The sequence below is a fragment of the Maniola hyperantus genome, chromosome 12 (genome assembly GCF_902806685.2).
Source record: "Maniola hyperantus chromosome 12, iAphHyp1.2, whole genome shotgun sequence".
NCBI lineage: Eukaryota > Metazoa > Arthropoda > Insecta > Lepidoptera > Nymphalidae > Maniola > Maniola hyperantus.
In genome coordinates, this window is record NC_048547.1 from 9,526,658 (window position 1) to 9,545,933 (window position 19,276).

At 38.3% G+C, this 19,276-nt stretch overlaps 1 protein-coding gene across 2 annotated transcripts in view; it reads right to left on the bottom strand.

Annotated features, from left to right (window-relative positions):
- Positions 1–11: 11 nt before the first annotated feature.
- Positions 12–19,276, bottom strand: part of LOC117986902 (uncharacterized) — a 55,345-nt gene continuing 36,080 nt past the window's right edge. Inside the window, exons 5-15 of one of the 2 annotated variants that reach the window (XR_011237364.1) lie at positions 16,818–16,880; positions 13,498–13,712; positions 12,077–12,196; positions 10,787–10,912; positions 10,237–10,386; positions 8,990–9,185; positions 7,905–8,038; positions 7,202–7,331; positions 6,022–6,112; positions 4,757–5,156; positions 12–3,200 (exon numbers count right to left, since the gene is read on the bottom strand). Coding sequence is in view for 1 of the 2 variants with exons in the window: in XM_069502108.1 (XP_069358209.1) it covers positions 5,030–5,156; positions 6,022–6,112; positions 7,202–7,331; positions 7,905–8,038; positions 8,990–9,185; positions 10,237–10,386; positions 10,787–10,912; positions 12,077–12,196; positions 13,498–13,712; positions 16,818–16,880 (1,352 nt within the window). In the remaining variant the exon portion in view is untranslated. Of the gene's footprint in view, positions 5,157–6,021; positions 6,113–7,201; positions 7,332–7,904; positions 8,039–8,989; positions 9,186–10,236; positions 10,387–10,786; positions 10,913–12,076; positions 12,197–13,497; positions 13,713–16,817; positions 16,881–19,276 lie in introns of both variants that reach the window. The other variant, XM_069502108.1, reaches the window with a different exon arrangement.

Sequence of the window (19,276 nt, forward strand, 5' to 3'; positions counted from 1 at the left end):
TAAAACACCAATCACATTAATACTTTTTTATTAAATTCATATAATATGTTTCAAAGAATAATATAAATATAATAAAGTTATGCCGATTCTTAGCATCAATCCAAACAATGCTGAATTTAAGTCTTGCAGATATATTTTTAGATTTTAATTTAATAGATCTAACTCTTATCCCATTACAATGATAGATTTTCTTTTAAGATCGAAAGATAATACTGTGATGTACTTTTATTAGTCGTAACACTATCCAAAAATCTGTTTTTATCTGATTGTTTTCCTTTGGCAAAATTCGCAAATTGACAAAGGCAGATAAAGGACAGTGATAAATAGAAGATAACTGTCAACTGGAAGAGGCCAGGATCCACGACATTTTGTGGATGTAGCGAAGCAGGAATAATGGTCATGTTTGTCTTGTGCAGTAAGAAATTGCATGCCAAATTGTGATATGTTTTTTAATCTGATATGCTATTTTAATGATTAGAATTAATTCATATTGTATTTATTATTTCACAATAAGTAATGCTTAGTTTAAAAATGGTAACTTCCATAATTTATATTGTAATATGTAATGTGAGGTTATCATATAATATTATGTATGGAGGAAAAGGCATTGTGCCTTTCTACTTTTTAAGTACATCACAGTATTTGAAGATTATGTAGAAAAATATGTTTTAAAAGTTTGAATAGACCTAACGGAAAATTTTATAACATTAAGGTATATTATAATTTAGTATAAATAGCTTAAACTAATACTTGTCATCTAAATATACTTACAGATGCGGTGGAAAGGCAAAATTGATTTTTGATTTGATTTTTGTAATTTACATATTATTCAAGTATTGTAAAAACATACAATTTTGCTAACATACTTATAGGACCTACTACTTATAGGTACCTACAGGTGTAGAAAAGTCTGAAAGTTGAAGATCAAAGAGGTAATAATAGATCCGTTTTTGCTTTTCATTGGGTATAAAATTTCTAAATCTAATAAAGACTGACCTCTATTAATACAAATACACTGGACTTTTTGCCGACTTGTTTTTAAAGCAACTTGATTTTTGCCATTTTGGCGCTGATAACAGCAGTGAGCGTCATGTGAGCGTACTCAGTGCTAATAATAATGGTTAGTAATGAAAAATTAAATAAATCCAGTACACACAGGGTTGGTCTCAAAAATCTTTGGTCTTTTTGTATGGCACACCTCTTCCAGTGTACTTCTATATGTCAATTTCAGTGCTAATAAATAGATTATGAAAGACTTACAACACACAAGAAAAAAAGATTCCGACGAATTGAGAACCTCCTCCTTTTTTTGAAGTCTGCTAAATATGCGATCTACTTACCCATGACATCATTATAACATTCATATCTACCATGCTAATGTTACTGAATTTTGCTATCTACTCTTTTTCCTAGATAAATAAGTACCTACATAATTGTTAAAATAACTTCAATTATTATTATTACACATTAAAAATACATAATAATATAAAAGATGTTGAATTTAAACAATTTTGAAAGACAAGTTTCAAAAAGAAAGGAAAACTATTTGCACTGGCGAAATATGATCATTTAAGGCAGACACATTCACTTTGCGAAATGCAAATTTTCAATAGATTGGTACGTAATATGCCAGTCCACTGAAGCGGTACGGAGCGGAGATGTGTAGTTAACCAATTACTATACGTTAATTTTAACGGATGACTGAATAAAAATATCACGTTATTTACCGACAATCTGATTGGTATATTCAAGACTCTCCGCTCCGTTCCGCTTCAGTGGACAGGCACCCTTATACAGGTGACGATTCTGCGATTTTTTAAAAACAATGATCATTTACTTAAGAATGGTCAATTAGTTAAAATTTGACGTGCAAACCAGGAAAGGCATCGGGCCGTTTACCAGTCACCCTGTACATACATATCAGGTATGAATTTTTATAATACCTCCCTATATTATGATCTCTTCAGGTATAGTAAGCAACAGGTATGTACCTACTTATAGGTTTAGGTACCTATATGAATATTTTATATTCGAATAATACCGAATATTCTTATCATTGCCAACAACTTGATCATTATAACAGATTTTTAGAAACTGCCATTTTATGTAATTTTTGAATTGTCATCTAAGTGGTTACCTATGTATAAGTATATCTGGCAATTTCTAAAAAAAAAATAAGTTTACAATGTTACATACAATAGCTTGTCAATCTTATATACTACGCTTTGGCATTTCCTAATGTTATTAATTTTTAAGAGAAATTAGCGGAACTTTATACTAAACGCAAAAATAAAATGGCAGGAGAGTAACTAGTATAACCGCTATAATTCATTGGCGGACCTACGCGGTATATTGGGGTTAACTTCCGTCCGCGCTAGGACCAGTCCGCCTGTAAATGGAAGAGAAGAGCAGCAGGCCTATACCGTGTACGAGGCCTGGTCTCCACCATGCTGGCCATACTCGAACAAGTTTACACACGTGTGTGCACACTGATAACCATGCACTGTCAAATTTAAGTCTGCAGAAAACTTGACCGGTTAAAGTTTACCGGTCAAGTTTGCAGCGTGTTTGGTCAGCGGAAGCGGAGCGGAGAGGAGATGTGGTTTTATCGACTAATTAGATTTTGAAAATGTTGAATTAGATGACGTGATATTTTTTTTAGTCATCTATTAAGAAACTGATTGGTATTGGAACACCTCTCTGCTCTGCTTAGGTGGAGACTGGGCCTTAGTGACTTTGTTTAGCTGTACGAAAACTGTCCAGCAAATAACTGTCAAACTACTAGGTAATTTGTTATTGGCTAACATAACCAACCGAGATGAGATGCATTCATTGATGGCGATGCATTGAATCTCAGTGACGCACATCGATAGGGATGGTGTGAACTCCGACAGTATTTATTTAATAATGTCCGCGACTTCTGTGAATTTAGGTTTTTTTTTAATTTCATCAGAACTCTTTGATTTTCTGGGACAAAAAGTAGCATTAGCAGAGCAAGTTTGCATCCCGTTTACGGATATAACTACCGTATACGGGATGCAAACTCTGTACCAAATGTGCTATGCCCACGACTTCGCCCACAGACACATACTTGCATTTATAATATTAGTATGGATATTGGTACTTTCGTGGAGTAAGTATAACTAAATTACTCAGTCACTGAGATCCCTATTAGAACGATTCTAAAGGTTTGTACGCACCTGAGCGGCGCGGCGCGGCGCTTCAGCGAGCTGCACGTCGCGGCACAGAGCTTCAAAATATCATTTCTATCATTTTGTATGGCGCATATCGCACTAGAGCGGCGCTGCACAGCGCTTCACCGCGCGTTGCCGCGCGGCACGGCTGGAGAGAATATTTTGAAGCGCATCGAAGCGACGCGCAGTGCAGTGACGCTAGTGCGACATACCCAGCGGCGCGGCGCGGCGCTTCAGTATGCGTACAGTACGCGCGGCGAGAGTTTGGCTTTGACCGTTATTGCGCAGAAATCAGAAATTGGGTATCAACGGGCAATTAGTGGGGTGCGGGGCGGGTGTGTAGGCGCACGCGGTGCTCTGATTGGCGCTCCACTGCTCCAGTCGTTCCCTACAGTACGTACCCATGCGCAGTAATCCCCTCCACCCGAAGGTCAAAGCCAAACTCTCGCCGCGCGATCTGTACGTCGCTCGAATAAGATACACGCGCATCTTGTTAGGTATTTAAAGTACAGGCAAGAATCGGCAAGATAGACCTCAAAATAAATAACGTAGGTTTAATTTTTGGCACATGACGTGTTCCTCATGCTCTTAGAAGTATATCCTCAAAGGTCCCAACCCCTAGGATTTCGGCTTCCCCCCTTCCCAGTGTCTAAATGTATAAATGTCTCTCCGAGCGTTATGAGAAAACATCAATGGTAAAAATAATCCTGATTAAATAACTATAATATATTATGTACATATTATACCTACCTACTTCATCTACGTAGAATTAATAGTTTCGGAAATATACCTACCTATTGTTGTACTTGTGTTTATATTATACTAGCTTATGCCCGCGACGTCGTCCGCGTGGACTACACAAATCTCGAACCCCTATTTTAGGGTTCCGTACCTCAAAAGGAAAAACGGAACTCTTATAGGATTACTTTGTTGTCTGTCTGTCTGTCTGTCTGTCTGTCTGTCCGTCTGTCTGTCAAGAAACCTACAGGGTACTTCCCGTTGACCTAGAATCATGAAATTTGGCAGGTAGGTAGATCTTATAGCTGACATTTGGGGAAAAATCTGAAAACCGTGAATTTAGGGTTAGATCACACAAAAAAAAATTGTGGTCATGAACTAATAATTAGTATTTTCAACTTTCCAAGTGAGTGACTATACCAAGTGGGGTATCATATGAAAGGTCTTCACCTGTACATTCTAAAACAGATTTTTATTTATTTTTATGCATCATATTTTTTGAATTATCGTGCAAAATTTCGAAAAAATACGACTGTAGTACGGAACCCTCATTGCGCGAGCCTGACTCGCACTTGGCCGGTTTTTTCTCTTCGATAATTCGTTCTTCTTCTGCACAACAAAGAAATAATAATCAAATCCTCTTCACTGTCGCTCATCTTGCGACGTTGTTGCTCGTACGCGAACGGGTATAAAAGTGACGCGCAAGTGACGCGAGGTGCCGCGTACTGAAGTTGTAGTGCGGTAGGCACCGTCGAGCGGCCTGAGGTGACGCGTTCTGCAGTCGGACTGAAGCGCCGCGCCGCGCCGCTCAGGTGCGTACGAACCTTTATTATTATCACATTTCTACAATCTCAATTATTGTGATTGACTGAATTTATGGCTTTTTTACCGCAGCGGTGCGTTTTAGCCAATAGTGAGAAAACTTCAGCCAATCAGAGCTGATTGCAATCGTCACACTGCAATAGTCAAACTACAGTGATAGGCCTCCTGCTACAGGCCTACAGGTTCCCCAAACCCTCAAGTTGGGATACGAGTCGGAGTTATGAGTCAGGTCCGGATTTAATGAATGCCTAGCTTTACATTGTATCGTGTATACTTTAGTTTCTTTCGAAGGAGAATTTGTGCAGAGGTGAACCTTTCAGGAGCTCGTCCTTGTAAGCCGCCAGGATTGCTCGCGAGACGCTCGGTTCTAGTGCACTTGTCTCCAGAAATTGATGCATCATCCTTGAAAAAAGCAAATTAAATTTATCTTATCTTCTTTTATGGTGATTAGTGGTTAAGACATCGTCCTTCTATTCGGTAGATCGGGGGTAAAGAAAGGTGCGTGCCCGGGATCGGAGTTAGATATTATGGGCACTTTAAGCAAGTAAATAATAGTAATATCACTTAATGTTTGATGGTGAAGAAAAACATCGTGAGGATCCGAACCTAGTCATAGGTAAAAATAAGGTGATATAGATACAGTGCGACAAGGCTCTTTTGGCACTTGAATGACATTGACTGGGGGGCGCTGTTGGAGAACAAAGGCTTAATGCTTAGAATATTCAAACAAGAACAAAGTGGACACTTGACAGCAACGTTAGTTCCGATTTTCGCCACGCGCCAAGATAGCCTTGTCGCACTGTATGTGCATGTTTGTGACCTTTTCTGGGCCTAAACGCTAAACTATTTTTTAAGAAATAATATAACTGCGTCTCAGGGAAAACTTTGCGTTCTGGGCTTCGATGAAACGGAAATTCGACGTAGGAACTATACGTAACTGCTCAGTAGGTTCTACACTATCTGCGGAATGAAATTAGTACAGCGCTCTCTCTGGTTGGCTCTATCATATTACGTAACGAGAGCGAGAGACTAACTAGGTAGGTAACTTATCCGCGAAATGAAGTTATAATAAATAAATAAATCATTTGTTTCACCAAATTTACATCCAAAATTAGGTTGAGCCACTGATGCCTAAAATAAGCTGTACGCCTGTGTTATAGGCATCAGTTAGTATAGCGATCTCTCTCTGTTTTTGTATGGAATTACGTAACAGAGAGAGCCTACTAATTTCATCCGCGGATAGCGTATAGTTAGAATAAGCACCTACCTGTTAGATGGGTTAAGAGCGAGGCTCTCTCTCGCCTGCAAAAGTTCCGGGTGATCGCTGATGGTGTCTGTGAGCGCTGCCATCATCACGTCTGAAAAGATGAACCACATTGTTTATGTATGTGCATGTGCAATGAAATATTCAACATACAAACATACCTAAATGTTCACGTTGGAATCTCGTAGCTTTAATTTTAAGTTTACACTGGTAGATGCATTTGACGATTCAAAAGTTCTTGTGAAAGTTTGAATAAAAAATGAATAATATTCCCGTTTCCCCTCCAACTAAGCGCAAAGCTTGTGCTAGGAGTTGGTACGACAATAGTGCAACGGGTGGGATTAGAACTGCCGACAATTCGGATTTCAGTCCGCGCCTTAACCGTATTTTTATTTATTTATATCAAGGTCGCGACTAAGTTAAGTAGTAAGTTTTACTCACGTAAATAGCTTAGGTACCTAATGAAGCGACAACAAAACTAAGCTAAATGTACCTACTTATAAGAGTGTTTGCATTGGCACAGAATATATTATAATAGTATAGCATTAGTAAAAAAACCGGCCAAGTGCGCTGTGCAAGTCAGACTCGCGCACCGAGAGTTCCGTACTCGGGTATTTTTTTCGACATTTTGCACGATAAATCAAAAACTATTATGCATAAAAAGATATAAGAATCTGTTTTAAAATGTGCAGGTAAAAAAGCCCTTTCATATGATACCCCGCTTGGTATAGTTATCTTACTTTGAAAATTGAAAATACAATTTAATTTTTTTTTCGTGATATAACCACTAATTCACGGTTTTCAGATTTATTCCTTTACTATCCACTTACCTGCTAAATTTCATGATTCTAGGTCAAGGGGAAGTACCCTATAGGTTTTCATGACAGACACGACGGACAGACAGACAACAAAGTGATCCTATAAGGATTGTTTTTTTTCTTTTGAGATACGGAACCCTAAAAAATAAACAAAAGTTAATCACGTTTGTAAGCTACTTCTGTGAGTAAAACTTACAGGTGTATCCGCGGCCTAACATACAAAACCAACACTGACAATCAAAAAGTGTACTATGGTAGGTCTGTAACTATTTTGAACAAATCATATTTTGAGGAATAAGGAATAGGCACGATTACAAAGTATTTGGTAATCAACTAAATAATGAAATGTGCCTGAGGGAACTCACCGAGCACTTTCTTCTGTATGGTCCTGGAGAGCTGTCCGCGCTCAGCCTCCAGCTCGAGGAACGACATGAAGCGCTGCGTGGCCGCGCGCGCTGACGACGGCTCGCGGGCCAGGGACTGAGAGAACATCATCTAAACAAAAAGATGATGATAGCACAGTACTATACTACTTTTATAGGTCGCATCGATAAAACTCGTTGCCCAGGAAAATGCAACCTAACACCGACTAAAATCGCGTTTCGAGCTGATGGTACCTACCTATATTTTTATTTCGGCTGATGTTAATGAGACATGATTCCAGCGCAATAGCAATTTGCGGGACTTATACACCAATGGAATACTTACATTTAGGATTTTAGATGCAAACACAACAGAGACTTTCACAAGAAGAGAGTACAAATTATGGCGAGTATGTCAACAGTTTATTCAGTACTAGATGATGCCCGCGACTTCGTCCGCGTGGATTTAGGTTTTTAAAAATCCTGTGGGAACTCTTCAATTTTCCGGGATAAAAAGTCTACGTCCTTCCCCGGGAATTAAGCTATCACTGTACCAAATTTCGTCAAAATCGGTTGAACGGATGGGGCGTGAAAGGCTAGCAGACAGACAGACACACTTTCGAATTTATAATATTAGTATGGAGTATGCATTAAAAAATCTCGAGTAAGTATTCAAGATAGCTACTCTCAGTTTACGAAAACGTACCTTGGCCAGTTGGTAAATGATTTCCTCTAAAGTGTATTCCGTGTACAGGGTGTCAGCCGCGCGTAGTTTGTCCATCATTTCTTCATACTCCTCTTCGCTGATGATCGGGCCATCCCGGTCGTAGTCCGAAGTACCTAAAAGACAGGTGGTTTGAAAATCACTGCTTAAGCTATGTTTAATAGTTCGGAATCGGATATTTCTCCAGCAAGTGTCCAAGAAGTTACGGGTTCGGTGCTATAGAATTTTAAAGGAAAAACCAATTATCGATTCAAAATGCCGTAATGATATATCAGAATATATATCAGATATCCGAAATGGCATAACTATTAAATAATTTTTAATTTTAATTTTTTCCTTGAAGTGTAGGTAAAACACTAAAAAATATGGCATAGTTATTATTATCGACCAGCTGATGCCCGCGCCTTCGCCCGCGTGGATTTATGTTTTTAAAAATCCCGCGGGAACTTTTGATTTTCCAGGACGAAAAGTACCTACTTATAAGTGTCCTATCCGTAGTAGCCCGTCCCCAGGATGCAAGGTACTAAATTTCGAAAGAAAATTATACGGGTGATTCTTTAAAAATTAAAAATTAATGCAATTTATTTTGATTAGGGATTTAGTAATGCAATTCCTTGCAGCATCAGGGTTAAGGTCCAAAGGTGTGGGTTGGGTGTTGAAGAGACAGTGATCAAGACTTTTTTATTGTAAGAGATAATTATAATGTCTTCTGTGTCTGTGTCTGTCTACAATAAATAATGTACATCGACATTTAAAAAGAGATAGCGGTTTTGTAGAGCATCGTCTCTGTCGTTGAGGCCGACAAAACGTCACATAGGTATGAGTGACAGAGACAACGGTCTACAACGGTGAAATCTCATCCTAAAGGTCGATTTACTTACAGTATTTTCTGCCACGTACTGTACGCAACAGGTCGATCGGATCAATTAAACAATATTTAATCTATAAAGACAGAAAACAGAACTAAACATTTGCTAAAAATCGAACATTAAATGAGGTACTATTAACTTAGTACTTTATTTAAGTAGTTTTCGGTTTTTAGGTAGGTACCTATATAAATGTCTTACTTATGATATTAGTCTGAAGCATAGGATCGTATGTGCGCTTGACGGGCTCAGGCCGAAGATCGCTGGAGACGGGTAGCGACGGCATGGGTAGCAGGTTGTTGCTCATGTCCCACGTCTTGCCGGCGATTGACCGGATGATATCCGGACTGCCTCCGAAGGGGAAAGACTGTAGGGGCACCGGGCGATACTGGTAATCCTGAAAATTAAACTCAAATATGTATTAAGTAGTTGGTAGGTACTTGCCTAAAGGCTATTGCCACCTCGACCTGTCGCGGACTATAGGTAAGAAGTTCATGTTATTCTACTAAGTAAATTCTTCAATCATATAAATACGCGAGGTAGATTAGGTACCTACCTACGTATATCAGCTTTATGTGTCTACTAGATGATGCCCACGACTTCACCCGCATGGATTTAGGTTTATGAAAATCCCGTGGGAACTCTGACTTTCTGGAATAAAAAGTATGTCATGTCCGTCTTCAGGATGCGAGCTATCTCTACATCAAATGGATGATGCCTGGCGCTTATTCCACATGGATTTAGGTTTTTAAGAATCCCGTGGAGACTATCCATACCTGGGATGCAAGCTATTAATGAACAAAATTTCGTTAAAATCGGTTAAAAAGGATTGGCCGTGAAAAGCTAGCAGATAGACAGACACACTTTCTCCTTCATGATATTAATATGAATGGATTTCGTAATTCGTGATCCCTAATCGTGAGCTGTGACATTAAGCGGCAGTAACAGACCCTAGTGTTTAGACTATAATAGATAGGTAGGTATGTATATTTGATTCGGCTTCTGTGTCCCTAAAACATACGCATTATTAACGTCTCGCCAGCTAACAAGGTAAACACTACGCATTACTTCAGCTCGCTGAGCGGCCAAGAGAAATTTTCATACATTTTAATGAACACAAAATGACGTTTGATATTTTAAATTTAGTAGTCTTTGCTGCTAAGTTCTCGTAGAGTATTGAAATACATTCCTAGAATTCCGTAGAAGATTACCTATACATTACCCTTTGCTTACGTGATTTTATTTACTTTGAGACTCTCTGGAATAAAAAATAAGTATTCTATCACCTTCTTCAGGATGCAATATTTTTTGTTACCAAGATCTATTTATTCAGCGGTTGAGCCTATACCCAATAAGAGACACTCATATTTCAAATACCTATTATATTATCATAATGCATGGATGAGTATAGATATCATAATTGTATGCCTATTATACTTAAATCCTACCTTAGAGTTTTGTTCCAAGATAAAGTTCCTGAGTTTTTCCTGTTGAGCGTTTTCCTCGGCTGCTTTCAGATTTTGTGAATAGTGCGCGCGGAGATAGTCGATATTAAATTTGATCTCTTGAAGGAACGCAATGGCTTCTTCTTTAGACATCTAGAAATATTTAAGTACTGAAATGGATTTTAGTCTACAAAAAAATATGCACTGAATAAAAGTTAGGCGGAAATAAAAATAAACGAAAAAACGGACGCGTATTAACGCTCGCCAGACTTTAAGATAACTGTACTACCAATTCAGTCTGTACCCAGACAGTACTTACATTTTTTTTAAATTTACTCTTACCAAAAAATTGTAACAAAAAGTAGAAAAAAGACAAGTGGACAAGGGAAGTATTTATCTCTTTTACCTATTCGACATTACACGATTATGGACTCGCCAGATTCGGGATTAGGTATACATTCGATGAGCGGCAAAAGTACACACAAAAATAAACATCTCTACAAGAGGTCCTTGGCAGTGGGAGATGTTTCTTGAATAATTTGATTTGATTTACCATTCCCTCTTGAAGGAAATCTTCAATAGCAGTCGTGACGCCGCGTTCGTCTCCAGTCCAGAACACGTACTCTGCCATGTCTAGTGGAGAATACTGCACGCCCGAGTATGAAGCGTAGTGATCCATCTGATTAAATAATGTTTAATTGCTTAGCAAAGCACAAAGAAAAACAAGATACTACAAGACTTCTTAACAAGCGACAGCTCTTTCGCGGGTAGAGCCTAAAATAGTATTGTTTCCATAGATGACGGAAAAAACGTTATCTGTGCGTGTCACCCTTTCCCCCTAACTGCACCTCATCCCGAGAGAGGAATGAACTTGGCTTGAGATACTCGTAGGTACAATATTTTATAATCAAACGGAAAGTGAAAATTTCAAATCGACGTTTGGAATTACGCCTATTTTTGGCGGCAAACGACAACATTTTTTTCACACAAACTAAAGACATTTGAAATGATTATGAAGTTAAGTTGTTAATTTTCCAATTTTCTTAAATTGCCTCATAATTTGCTCTAAAATAGAGATTTTAATGGAGAGATAAATCGATATATGGCTTAGTTATCGATCGTGAGAAGATAGATAGAGAAGCGTGTAAGAAGAGCGACCTTAAGGTATGTAGGTTTAAGTTTTACAAAATAGTACTCATTATTATGGTAAAAAGGCATCTACAGAAATTCTCTGAAAAATACTTATCAGGAGCGATGGAAGAGAAAAGATTGAGAACATTTCTATCAATATAATTGGTCCTGTGCACGTGAAGGAAAAAATTACGAAACCTCATAAAAGGTGTATAAGCGAAGCTTTGAGTTTTACGACTCAACTCAGTCTGGAACACATAAACTCAGTTAACGACAACATTCACTTTAGTTATATTGCGTAATTCTATTTTTAGCGAAATTGAAGATGAAGTTGAGATTACCTTTTAGTATCTACACGTGGAATATTGGACTTTTGTACCGTTTCAAATGTGTTAATTTTTTACCAAATTTAGATGGTAGCGATAGATGCGTAAGCCGTAAGGCATGTGTGACATTTAATCAAATTGCAAGAAACTTTTTTGATACAAACCGCTAAGATGCAAATCGTGCCCTTCCGGTTTTCATGTTTCAATTAAATATTTTCAAGGCAAGACTAAAAACTTTGGCACCTAGGCAAGCCTGCATCCTAGACGTCCTTATTTCATCAGGCATCCCGCATGATTGTCATCGTCGAAAAAAAAACTGGTTAAAAACCAAATTACTCACATAACCCCTCTGACTTATGTGAAAGGGTTAATTAATAAATACATACGTTATGCTTCGTTTCTTTGGTGATGTCAGCGTTAAATGCTCTACGCACAGCGGTGTGACCATTTTGTGGGCTGTTCGTTCCCAAACCGGGTTGCACTAAACGCGCTGCACCATGGAATATCTAGAAAAATAAATTTAAGTAATAATAGTGAAAAGAAAATAATATAATTAACGTTATTTTGTAATAATATCACGACACGTTTCAGCTGAAAAGACTCGTTCTAGGGTTAGGCAGATCATAGAAAATCATCTTACTATCCGCCGGCGCGTTGAGAATAATTCTATGAATCACAATCCAAGTGGGTAGGTATGAACGAATAGGTATAGTCCGGGACGCCGCCCCTCACACCCACACGTCACCTGCGCTCGCACGCACCGGGTTAGCGCGAGAGCTTTGCGGGTGTGCGGGGCGTTTGCCGCCGATTGCCATATCTATCTGTCACGCATTATAGATAGGAGCAAATTTAAATAACAAAAGTACGCGCTGAGTTAAAAAACCTCCCTCCTTTTTGAAAGTCGGTTAAAAATCCACTTGGTCGACCGAATGTTTCACTTCTGTGCAGTTCCGCAAGCTTTTACAGCAAAACATAAGACGAGATTTGAATGTCTTGGAGTGAGATAACGGTTTTTCTCGATTATTGAATATAATAAAAAACCGGCCAAGTGCGAGTCAGGCTCGCACACTGAGGGTCCCGTACTACAGTCGTATTTTTTCGACATTTTTCACCATAATTCAAAAACTGTGATGCATAAAAATAAATAAAAATCTGTTTTAGAATGTACAAGTGAAGACCTTTCATATGATACCCCACTTGATAAAGTTATCTTACTTAGAAAATTGAAAATACTAATGATTAGTTTATGACCACATTTTTTTTTGTGTAATGTAACCACAAATTCACGGTTTTCAGATTTTTCCCCTACTGCCAGCTATAAGACCTACCTATCTGCCAAATTTCATCATTCTATGTCAACGGGAAGTACCCTGTAGGTCTTGACAGACAGACAGACAGACAACAAAGTGATCCTATAAGGGTTCCGTTTTTCCTTTTGAGGTACGGAACCCTTAAAACTCTAGGTCTACGAATCCCAAGGTACTCATTCATAATTATGTACTTACTTTAATAGTTTGCTCCTCAGTTAGTGGTCATGGACTCATAAATGCTTAGTGGTGAGGTGTAGACAATGGCGTCCAGCACGCTAATATAATTAGGTATTTTCGCCGTCCTTCACGCCTTAATTATGTGGGTGCTTTTTCGCATGCACACGAGACTTTTTAGAATAAAATAGAATAGAATATGTTTTATTCAAGTAAACTTTTACAAGTGCTTATGAATCGTCAGGTAGTTTTAATTTACCACTGGTTCGGAATGCCGGGTTTTGGCCCTAATAGCGTCTTTTGAAGCGTGTCATATGACTTACTTTAGTAGTTTGCTCTTCAGTCTGTGGCGTGGTGGGCACAGTGGCGTCCAGCACACTGACATGTCCATCTTCCTGCACCAGCACCTTATGCACGCCTTCCGCGGGCACGTCCAGCTGCGTTTTCGCGTGAACACGAGGCTTCTCGTCCCCAGTAGCATCTGCTGAAGCGTGCTGTTCTAGTCGGGAGAGTAATTCGCCATTCGCTTGCACGGAATCTGTGGTATAAGTTGAACATTAAAATAGTGTAGAGTTCTTGCAATTCACGAAGACGAGTGAACTTTACTGGTTACGTCGTATACACGGGCATTGCGTAAGTGTGCGTGCATGCCAGACCAATCCAGTCGCGAGCAAGCGCTCGCAAACGCACACATTTAGTGTACCTTACTTATACCGTACAGCCCCCGAGCTAACCCGGTGCGGGATAACGTGGGTGATGTGCAGGTGTGCGGGGCGTCCCCCACCTCATACCCCGATTGCCATCTCGAAATGTCGCGTACTATACTTTGAAATGAATATTTTGACTTTTACAACCGTGTCCCGACCAAAAAATACACTTCACTTTGAGTCTTGTTATTAAATTCGATTATTTTCTGCTAATTTATTTATTTATTTTTTAAATAAGAACAACGAGAAATAGAAATTTGTTATTTTTAATAAGTAAAATCAGTAATGAATTAGCTGAGTTAAAAGGAAAAAATGTTTGGTAAATATACGAGATGCGAAGTATATTACGCGACAGGTCGAGAAGGCGATCGGAGTGGGGACGCCCCGCATACGTGCATAGCCCCCGTACTAACCCGGTGCGGACGAGCGCGTGTGACGTGTGGGTGTACGGGGCGTCCCCCCGCCTCATACCCCGGTTGCCATCTCGACCTGTTACGTACTATAGATACTAGTCACCTACCAATGATTTTTGCATTTGAAATGCATTCTATTGACACTCCAATTTAACAAATTAACAACAAACAAACAAATCTAACTACGCATTATACGCAACTGGTGGTCGAACTTAACGGTCCGTCTACTTCATTATTATTCGAGACACAGCTTGTGAACTGAACCTAATATTAGCATTATTGGTACCTACTTGAATATACGATACGTAAATACTATAGCTATTAAGTATATAATATACTGGTTTACTGTAGTAAAATAAATACATCAAGTGAAAGTACACGAGGAATCCAATAGGAAAGTGTTACTCGAGCAAGGACAAAGAACCGCATGAAATCCATTAAAATAAATACAAGTGTAATGAAATGGTACTCAATGGTTTCCATTGTAACGATATGTGGTTTTGAGGGACAGTCCTAAAACGTGGGAGGCACGCGCCGTGGTCGCCTCGTGCGTTCCGAATAATTAAACGTTGTTGCGGTTTGTCCTTCCACGTTTCTCTATAGCATCGGTTCTCAAACTTTTTTGGGAACAGAAACCCTTTTGGAAAGCGAAATATATAACAAGCCCTAAATTACTTAATCAAAAACTGATGTTATGTGTATTTTTTATTTATAATAATCATACATATTATGGATCTAATGGGAGGTATGAAATTGTTTTTTACTTTTTACCAATTGTTTGATTTCATGCTTACTAGCTAGTTACTTTTTTAGTTAGGTACTTAATTTTTTTTTAATTTATGTTGGAATATTTATTTAGAGATTCTATAGACTCCATTCCAACGATATTATTCTGGAGGTTATTTCATACATTTTTTACCGGAACCAATCGCACAACACTGTTCTGAAATGATTGTCGAAGGTTTCTAAGCTGAAAAGGTCACTGATGTGTTAAAATCGGTTTAAACTAACAGTTCTTACTAAGAACAATAAATTAATAACTTGCTGCTATACAGAAGAATTAATAACTAGCTTATTTTTAGCAACGTAGGTCCTAGCTACGACCTACGTGCTAACGGCTACGCCGCGCCGTAGCAACCGGGCTTACGACCGATATTTGATGTTGACGCATGTTTATTTATTTTATTCTCAAAAGTATTTTACATAAACCAAAAAATAAAGAGTCGCGATCCGCGTTATTTACATATATGCAATGCCGGAAGAAACACTTCTGCCGGTCGCATGGAGCTACACAAGTACCTAATCGTAATAATCAACCTATCTGTAATCTGATGATAACTTGCTTGGCAACATTGTTAGCTGTTAAAAACAGGCCAAGTGCGGGTTAGGCTCGCGCAATGAGGGTTCCGTACTACAGTCGTATTTATGCATAAAATGATACATAAAAATAAATAAAAAATCTGTTTTAGAATGCACAGGTGAAGACCTTTCATATGATACCCCACTTGATAAAATAAAATAAAATAAAATATAGTTATCTTAATTAAAAAATTGAAAATACTAATTGTTAGTTCATGACCTCATTTTTTTTTGTGTGATCTAACCCTAAATTCACGGTTGTCAGGTTTTTCCCCAAATGTCAGCTATAAGATCTAATTACCTGCCAAATTTCATGATTCTAGGTCAACGGGAAGTACCCTGTAGGTTTCTTGAGACAGACGGACAGACAGACAGACAACAAAGTGAAAAACGGAACCCTTATAGGGTTCCGTTTTTCCTTTTGAGGTACGGAACCCTAAAAATTGTATAGTCTTTATTGAGGAATAAGAACAGATCAAAGATTGATTCTTATTTAAATTATTATTTTTAGGTTAAAACATTTCTATGTAGGTACCTGAAACGTTCACAAACATAAAGTACTATAGCTATAACTTTTGAGTAGGCATAATAAATTTTCTTTTCGATACATGACATTTATTAAAAAAGTGTTTTCGAAAATAAAAATGTATTAAAAGATAATATTATAGTTTAAATCTCATTTAGGTTAAACTTGGATTAGTAATAGATTTAAAGGCTACAATTTTCCATGTAGACAACGTAAACGGATTAAAAGCTTTACGGCTCGTCTAAAACAACATTAAGCTAATGTTAATAATTAATTATTTTACTTCTTAGTGTTAACTAGTAGCCTGCCACTTGCCAGTTTTTCTACGATAAATGAGATAGTACAGAATCTCATTTATCGTAGATAAACTACGTACTTAGTTTAGTTCAGTTCTGGAACTAAGCTAAACTATTCATAAGTTTCTCACTAGTATTTCTTAAAAGAGTAGGTATTCCAAATAAATCAATGCAGGTAACTTCAAACTATCAACAAAAAGCAACACTTTCCTATAGAATAATAGCTTGATTTGGCATGAGATACGCGTAACTCGTAAGTATATACGTTTGTATTCAGGACACTTGCGGCTGTGATAAATAATAAAATAACCTACGAAACAGGCCATTTTGTAAATCACTTACCAAGTCTGTGATATTCCATGTGCTCAGTCTTCATATCAGGAACCATCTCCTTACTTGCTTCTTCTGTAAAATAACGAAAATAAATAAAATAAACATAACACCTACCCACAAAAATTAAAATAGGTATTGAATTGCCTTGCCTAAAATATAAGTTACAGAAGAAACGAGCCAACAAGTAGGTACGTCTGTGTTATATAAGATAGTTTTCAATTCATGTATTAGGTATGTATTCATTATGACAAAAAATGTCCTTTTCACAAGATTGGATGTCCTCTTTTCATTGGTGTCATTACATTTAATATAAATTGATATTTAGGCTAAAGACCCTCGGCAAATATTATTATACAGCGAAATACCTGAGAAAGAATAATATCTACTCGTACATCTAACAAAAGCACTTTTTCTTTTCAAAAGATAGTGTCTCCCCGCCCTGAATTTAATTTAAAACGATGATAAAAGCTCGGATTTTCAGAAAAATTAATCAAGACATCTTAGATACTTTCCACTCTAGCAATAAACTCTATTAAAAGTATGTAGGGATAAGATTGTAATTATAGTCCGCGACAGGTTGAGATGGCAATCGGGGTATGAGGCGGAGGAATACCCCGCGTACCCGCTCGTCACCTCCGCTCGCCCGCACCGGGTTAGTGAGGAAGCTGTGCGGGGCGTTCCCTCCCCGATTACCTTCTCGTCCCGTCGCGTACTATATCAAAATTAGATTTGACGGCTATCCTTGACTCTACGTACACGTAAGTATTCTTTAATATTTATAGCATCACCCAAGTTTCAGACTTATCGAGAAAATATAAACGACTTTTTTACCTAGTTACCTATATAAAAATAATATTTTGACATATATTATGTACTATTTAGTTTGTTAAGATTTATGAAATGCTGTTTGTAACTTTAATGGTTCAATTTCAATATGATTACTTGATAGGTTAAGACTTAAGATCAGTGATTGTCGTCTATTTCGGTAACTAGGATCCAGTATGCAATAATAAACTAGACAAAAGGTTTAAGCTACGCACCAATCTAAATATATATATGTCGGAGAACAAGGGGGATGGCCGACATCAGAAGGTAGTAATTTCAATTACAATCATTTTAATACTCACTTATCACACGTGAAAACCACTAGCGTAACGTAACGTAGCTAAACCTAACCCTACCTAGCGACCGGCTCCACCATGTCCCCATACCGGCCCCAGACCAACCAGCTAACCTAGCACACCAGAATTAGTTCAATTAACATCAACTACAACGATCACGATTGTCTAATACAAATTGGAACGATACAAAAGGACTCACCCGATAAACAACCTGTCTAGATCGCCAAAACACACTCACAGCAACCTTTCACAACCTAGTAGTATAACCTCAAACAACTGAAACCACATTAGGTCACAACGACAATGATAATAATAAAACCTACAGTACGACACACATAGTATCCACTGAGAAGCGACTCTGGCCAATGCCAAACGAATAATGTCTCGAGACACACTGCGCATCTCATTTTATAATCTCACAATGACGGTGGGGACGATGACGCGATGTTCAATGAGCAAAGTCTTTACAATTAAATGGCGGCGAGCCTACACGGCCATTCTGACATGCGTACGTCCTCGTACGCCAAGTATTACAAAGTATGTGAGGACAAAACCATAACCACAAAATCATTTTACCGCTCGCCCATCCTGACTAACTACTAATCGTCATTGAACACTTTTCGCATAACTTTTTCTCATCAAAACAGCCACCTCGCCGTTTATCATCTAAATGGCCACCTCGCCTTTTATCATCTAAATGGCCACCTCGCCTTTTATCATCTAAATGGCCACCTCGCCTTTTAGACAACCCCTTTTTTTTTTTTTAATCGAAGCTAGTGTGTGAATAATTTTCAAAAATGTGGGCATAGATCGTGTATCCCACTTCTGATGTCGGAGAACAAGGGGGATGGCCGACATCAGAAGGTAGTAATTTCAATTACAATCATTTTAATACTCACTTATCACACGTGAAAACCACTAGCGTAACGTAACGTAGCTAAACCTAACCCTACCTAGCGACCGGCTCCACCATGTCCCCATACCGGCCCCAGACCAACCAGCTAACCTAGCACACCAGAATTAGTTCAATTAACATCAACTACAACGATCACGATTGTCTAATACAAATTGGAACGATACAAAAGGACTCACCCGATAAACAACCTGTCTAGATCGCCAAAACACACTCACAGCAACCTTTCACAACCTAGTAGTATAACCTCAAACAACTGAAACCACATTAGGTCACAACGACAATGATAATAATAAAACCTACAGTACGACACACATAGTATCCACTGAGAAGCGACTCTGGCCAATGCCAAACGAATAATGTCTCGAGACACACTGCGCATCTCATTTTATAATCTCACAATGACGGTGGGGACGATGACGCGATGTTCAATG